Source organism: Elephantulus edwardii, unplaced genomic scaffold (genome assembly GCF_000299155.1).
Source record: "Elephantulus edwardii isolate Elephantulus edwardi_28Jun2011 unplaced genomic scaffold, EleEdw1.0 scaffold00003, whole genome shotgun sequence".
NCBI classification, from domain to species: domain Eukaryota; kingdom Metazoa; phylum Chordata; class Mammalia; order Macroscelidea; family Macroscelididae; genus Elephantulus; species Elephantulus edwardii.
In genome coordinates, this window is record NW_006399753.1 from 26,851,297 (window position 1) to 26,858,235 (window position 6,939).

The 6,939-nt window shown below is 39.6% G+C and overlaps 1 protein-coding gene across 1 annotated transcript in view; it reads left to right on the forward strand.

Moving 5' to 3' along the window:
- TTC21B (tetratricopeptide repeat domain 21B) overlaps positions 1-6,939 on the forward strand; it is a 102,235-nt gene that overhangs the window by 23,921 nt on the left and 71,375 nt on the right. The window contains exon 7 of the mRNA XM_006879482.1: positions 5,828-5,912. Within this exon, the coding sequence (XP_006879544.1) occupies positions 5,828-5,912 (85 nt within the window). The remainder of the gene's footprint in view (positions 1-5,827; positions 5,913-6,939) is intronic.

The following is a 6,939-nucleotide window of genomic DNA, read 5'->3' on the forward strand; positions in this document are numbered from 1 at the left end:
TTCCAAGGACTGGCCCCTCCTGACAACATGCTCAGAGTCTGTGAGAGGAAGTTTCACCATCCTTCCCTTTAAAGTGCATCCTAGTGACACTTCCTTTTACATAGATTTATTTATTCTGTTGGCAGTCCATGATATGTTATGTATTCTTTAGCATCCTAAGTCAAAGGTGTCAGTATTTTTATCTGAGTACACTGTTGTTTTTATGTGCTGTCGAGTCAGAACCAACTCATAGCTGACACTCCAGCAGGTTTTCAGAGGCGTTAAATAGCACAGAATGAGATTGCTCATCCTCTCAGGGAGCAGTTGGTGGATTAGAACCATGTGCTTTTGTGATTGAAGCACAGCTTCTTACCTCTAGGCCATCAGGCCTCCCTAGAATACACGCTGGTTGTTGTTGTTGTTGTTATTGTGTACCATAGAGTCAGAACCAACCTATAGCTGATCCTCCAGAGGGTTTTCAGAGGCAGTAAATCCCACAGAAGGAGATGGTCCATCTTTCTCCCATAAGAGTACACTGATGTTGTTGTTAGATGCTGTTGAGTTGAGTACAACTTATAGTGCCCCTATGAAAAACAGATCTGAACCCTGTTCTATCCTATGTTATCCTTACAATCTTTGACATGTTTGAGTCAGTTACTACAGTCACTGTGTCAGTCCACCTGGTTGAGGGTCTTCCTCTCTTTTGCCATTCTTCCACCTTCCCAAACAAGATGTTCCTCTCTAAGGAGACAACATTTTATCATCTTTGCATCCAAGGAGCATGTTGACTTTACATTCTCTTAAGATGTATGTCTTTGTTCTTTTGGCAATCCTGCGATATTCAATACTTTTCTCTAATGCCACAACTCAAAGGCATTATTCTTTTCTTATCTTTATTCATTGTCTAGCTTCTAGCTGCATAGCAGTCGATTGAAAAGAACATGAACTGAATCAGGTGCACCTTAGTTCTTAAACTAACACCATTACTCCTCAATAATTTGGAGAGGTCCCTGAGTGCAAACTTCCGCAGTGCAGTACGCCTCTTGATCTTTTGACACTGGTATCAATTATGTTGATTGTGGATCTAAGTAAGACATAGTTGTTGACAGTCTCGATCTCTTTTCCATCTGTCATAATGTTACCTGTAGGTCCAGTGGGAGAATTCTTGTTTTCTTCACATCAAGATGCAGTCCATATAGAAGGTTGTCATCTTGATCTTCTGCAGCAAGTGCTTCAAGTCTTCCTCACTGCCAAAAAGCAAGGCTATGTCATCCTGTACGTTGAAGGACATCACACTTGGGAAGGTGGAGGGACAGCGAAAGAAAGGAAGAACCTCAGCCAGGTGGATTGACACAGTCACGGCAGCAATGGGCTCAAGTGTGTCAGAGATTGTGAAGATGGCACAGGATATGGCAGGGTGCAGATCTGTTGTTCATGGAGTTACTTTGAGTTGTACTCGATGGCACTTAACAACAACATCATTGTATTCTTATGGGAGATGGACGGGGCAGCCTCCTCCCATGCAGTTACTGCCTCTGAAAACCTGCTAGAGGGTCTGCTATGAATTGGCTTCAACTCAAACCCCCAAAACAACAGTGTACTCAGATTTAAAAAAAAAAAAGAATTGGTGCCTATGAATTATGATAGTAAAGAAGAATATTTAATATGGATTGACAAAATCCTTGTTGTTGATCTTGAATATATATTAGATAGCTATAAAAAGCATGTAATTTACACTAAAATCATAATTTAAAAAAATAAAATTAAATAGTATAACTGCTCTGTACAGTAGATTCCCCCCACCCCCATGTAACTGGGTGATTCTGTAGTTATCTTTTTAATTTCTTTTACTGTTGTAAATTCAAGAAGCGATTTTAAAAATATTCAGTCTATCCAGAATTCTGCCAGAATTCATGTAATAATTCTTCCTAGTCAAGGTGAGTTTTTATTTAATATACTGCTATGTATGGTTAGCTGTGTGTGACATCAAGGATATCATCCTTAAAGAGAGCCAAAGGTCCTTACAGAGACACAGGAAAAAGTGAAGAAAAAACCCCCAAATGGATGTCAAAATAGAGTCTGAAAATGGTGATAGAGTGTCTAGAAGCTAGAAGAAAGGGAAGATAGGGAAGATGTACTGAATTAAAAGAGCTGAACAGAAGCTTTCAAAGGGGAGCTTGAGATCACAAAGTAATAGAATGTGCTGAGAGCTGGACTCAGAGAAAAGGAAGAACTTGCTCAGCATTTCTCGAGCTCAAAGAAGTGGAAAAACAAAGTCAAGTTTCAAGTTGCAATGCTTCCAAATGCTATGGGGGAAAATCTTGAATGATCCAGAAAGCATTAAAGAAGATAGAATACACCGAGTCACTGTACTAAAAAGAATTGGCCAATGCTGAAATATTTCAGAAAGTACCATATGGTTATGAATTAGTTCTAATGGAAGAAGATGTTCAAGCTATGCTGAAGGCCTTGGAATAAAATAAGGCCCTCGAATTGATAGAATATCAATTGACATGTTTCAAAAAAAATAGATCCATGCCTGGAAGTACTCACCTGTCCAAGCCAGCTAGTTGCCTGCCCAGTTGACTGAAAGAGATCCATTTTTGTTTCCATTCCCATGAAAAGTTATTCAACAGAATGAGGAAATTAGTAAACAATATTAATAATGTATGTAAGCAAAATATGGCTGAAGGTAGTAAAAAATGGCTAGAATATTGACAGCTGCCAGAAGTTCAGGCTAGGTTGAGAGGAAGCTGTGACACCAGGGATATCATTGTTGATGTCAAATGGATCCTAGCTTAAAGCAGAGAATACCAGAACACCTAGTTGACTAAGCAAAGCCATCGGACTTTGGATTATTTAAAAAAAATGGCTAACAGGAAATGAAAAGACATATTGTGATGAGAAAGTCAGCTGTTAGGGGCCTCTCCAAAGTGCTGAAGAGCAATGGTGTCACTCTGGAGACTAAGGTGTGCCTGATATATGCCATGGTCTTTGCAATCACTTGCTATGTGTCAGAGAGTTGGACTATGACTAGGGAAGATAGAAGGAGAATTGATGCCTTTGAACTGTGGTGCTAGAGAAGAGTATTGGATATACCATGGACTGCTAAGAAAACAAACAGATTCATACTGGAGAGGGTTAAACCAGGCTGCTCCTTGGAGACAAGGATTCTGAGGCTTCATCTGACATACATTGGACATGTTGCAGGGAGAGACCAGTCCTTGGAGAGCGATGTCATGCTTGGGAGGGTAGAGGGACAGTGCAGGAGAGGAAGACCCTCTATGAGGTGGATTGATTCAGTGACTGGTACAATCGGGGTAGGTTTGTTGGAGACAGTGAGATTGACACAGGACAGAGCAGAGTTTAGGGCTGTTGTACATAGCGTCACTATGAACCATGGGCGACTTGGCACGTAACTACAACAGCAACAACTTTGAGAAGAATGGGAATCTCAAAACACTTAGTTGAAACCTGTATTAACATTCTGTTGTCCAAACAAAGCAAGAGAACACTACATGGCTTACAGTCAGGAAAGGTATGCATCAGGACTGTATGCTCTCTCTTATTCAGTCTGTATGCGGCACTAATTGTTCAAGAATCGGACTCTGAAGAAGAATATGGCATCATGTTTGGAGGATGACGACTCAACAACCTGGCTTATGCAGGTGATTAAACCTTGTTTGCTGAAGAGTTAGAAGAACTTGAAGCACTTGTTGCAGAAGCTCAAAGCTGACAAATAGCCTTCAATATGGATTACGTCTCAGCATCAAGAAAACAAAAATTCTCATCACTGTATTACTAGGCACTACGATGATTGATGAAGAAAATATTTAAACTGCCAATGAATTAATCTCATTTGGATCCACAATTCAAACCCTTGGTACCAACAGTCAGGAGATCAAGAGACATATTGCATTGGGAGAGTCTGCAGTCAGGGACGTCTCCAAATTACTGAGGATCAACAATGTCAGTTTGACTATTCAGGTGTGCCTGATTCAGGCCATGGTCTTTCCATCACCTTTGCATCTGAGAGCTGAACAACAAATAAGGATGACAAGAAGAATTAATGCTTTTGAGTTGCGAAGTTGGAGAAGAGCACTACATATTCCACGAACTGTTAAAAGAACAAACACACATGTCTTGGAGAAAGTACAGCTGGAGTGCTCATAGAGGCAAAGATAATAAAGCTTCATCTCACATACTTTGGACTTGTTGTTAGGAAAGGCTATTCCTTGAAGAGGGACATTGTTCTTGGAAAGTTGGAGGGTTGGCAAAAGAGAGGAAGAACCTCTACCAGACAGATTGGCACACAATCCGTGACTACAACAATGGGCTCAAGTATGGCAAAGATGGTAAGGGTGGCACATGATAGGACAGGGTTTAGATCTGTTGTTCATAGGGTCACTATGTACTCAGTGGCACCTAACAACAGCATATGATTAGCTAATATTTAGTATTGTCATAGAATTTACTAAGATCATTGGTGTAATCTTTGTATGTGTTTTAAAACATGGGAAATTAAGATATAGTAAAAAAAGTATAACTGATGTGAATGCAGCAGAGTCACTTCCACTAACTCCACAAGGGAAAATAATACTGCCATCCACAACGTAAAACTGATTTTTATTTTTTAAATTTTTATTTTATTTTATTATTTTTTGTTTGTGTATTGTCAAATCAGGTCTGACTGGTACAGGAGGAGATTGCCCCTCCTTTTCCAGCAGAGCATCTGGTGGATTCGAACCTCGCACCTCTGGGATTACAGTGCAGCTTCTTGCCGCTATGCCACCAGAGCTCCCTGTAAAACTGACTCTTATGAAGTCAACACATGCGGCCATCGTCCTAAACCTCCTTCTGTCAACTTGAGCACCATTTGCACTTCCCAGGGTTCTTGCTGCTGTGCTGCTGAATCTAGTGACTCCTTACCGTGACCACACAGAACTCACAGACATAGTTCGTGATTATAGTTTATTAGTGGAGTTGTATACTGTAAAGACAGAAGGCACTCATAGTTGACCCTCCAACTGGTGTTCAGAGCCGATAGATCAAACAGGAGGAGACTGCCCATCTTTCTTTTGCAGAGCAGCTGGTGGAGTCAAACTGTGTGCTTGTAAAGGAAGTAACAGGTTACAATTCAAACTTGAAACCAGATACAGTCCTTCACTCAGAAAAAGCTTCTCAGACCTGCTTTTCAGGCCCTCTTACCTTCAGCCTCAAAATGGTGATCCCTTGTTACAACACCCTTTTAGACTTGCCAGTTACAGGGTCTCATCCTATGCCCCGCCATCCTTTAGTCCTAAGTGAAGACTCCCTACCCTGGATCCTTGGGGCAGCAATTCTAGTTCAGCTTTGTTTCATGTTGGTTTGTTTCTCTGCCACCTCTCCTGCTGCTGGACTTAGTCCATCTTTCAAAGAAATTTCTGTCATGAAAGAACTACTGAACTCTTCTAATAGAGTTGAGATACCTGTTTTCTGCCTCTGAAACTGCTCGATTTAAGCCTAACAGCATGGCAAAACTGACCAGTTAATTCATTAGTAGTCTATACGCGTTATTTACATGTAATCCCTGAAAAGAGGCTGTTTACCTGTTCACATTTTTTATCACAACCCCACCCTAGCTATGTAGTGAAGATCAAAGCCAATGGCTATAAAAGCCATGCTGAACAATGTCTACTTCGTCACAGATACCAAGACTCTTAGTATAAATAGATATAATTTTTATGACACAGATGTAATTTTAAATTGGTTATTTGGATAATGAAATCATAGACCAAAACAACTTTTCAAGTCCTCAAAGGAGAAAGATAAATTTACTTCCATTCTAATAGTAATATATTTTCTGCAGGATAATTCTACAAGACAATCAAAATGTGGAAGCACTCAGAATGCTGGCTCTTTACTATTTGTGTAGAGAAGGAGATATAGAGAAGGTAAGTTGTGTTGTACTTTTAAAGTTCTTTATTAAAAACATGTCATTAACACACTCATACTAGAGCCTGGAAATGCTCCAATAATATATTTATAATGTGGTTGTTGTTGATTACTGTCGAGTCAAGCACGACTCATAATGACTCGGAACAAAAGACCTGAAGCCCTTCTACAACTATTGTCATTTATCAAAGTTTATAGACTTTCCAGAGGCATGTTGTTTAGGAAGTGTATGCCACTCCTGCTTCCAGAGGTTTCAGTTGATTATTAGGTTTATACCTTAAGTGGTGGTGGTTGTTTTTGTGTATTCTCGAGTCGAAACTGACCCTTACCCGACCCTCTCGTGGAATTTCAGAGGCACTTAATCTCGTGGGAGAAGATTGTCCAACTCCTGTGGAGCAGCTGGTAGATTCAAACTGCATACCTTTGGCATTGCAGCATAGCTTCTTATCACTAGGCCATCAGAGTTCCCTAATAAAATGTTTAGCTTTTTAAAATCAATTAGCAAAGCAAAAATATTAGTCAAAATTACCACTGGCTATCTTTAAGTCAATTGCTGTATATATGACTTTTTTAAAAAACTTTCATGCTATTATGTAATGTATGATATAAATAAATATTTTATCTTAAATTTATCCCTCCTGAATTTAAAAACCATCTTAGGTAAAGGTTTGAGGCCTTGAACACAAAAGAACAGAGACCAGATGAACTGTGGGAAGATATCAAGTTAGTTAATATGATGGTGCATAGCACTTTCCATGTTAATTTGATAACAAAAATGTTGGTGGTTTGAATATACCAGCTGCTTTCAAGAGGAAGATTTACAGCCTTAGAAACCCAATAGTAGGTCACCATGAGTAAGAATTGCCTACATGACAGTGCATTTGGCTTGATTATAAGTACTTCATTATTATTATCAGTGCATCTTGATTGCATGTTCGATCTACCTCTGACTGTAAAAGTTGGTAGAAATCATCTATTTCCTCTTCTTTGGCTCTGGTTGTTGGTGCATATATCTGAATGATAGTG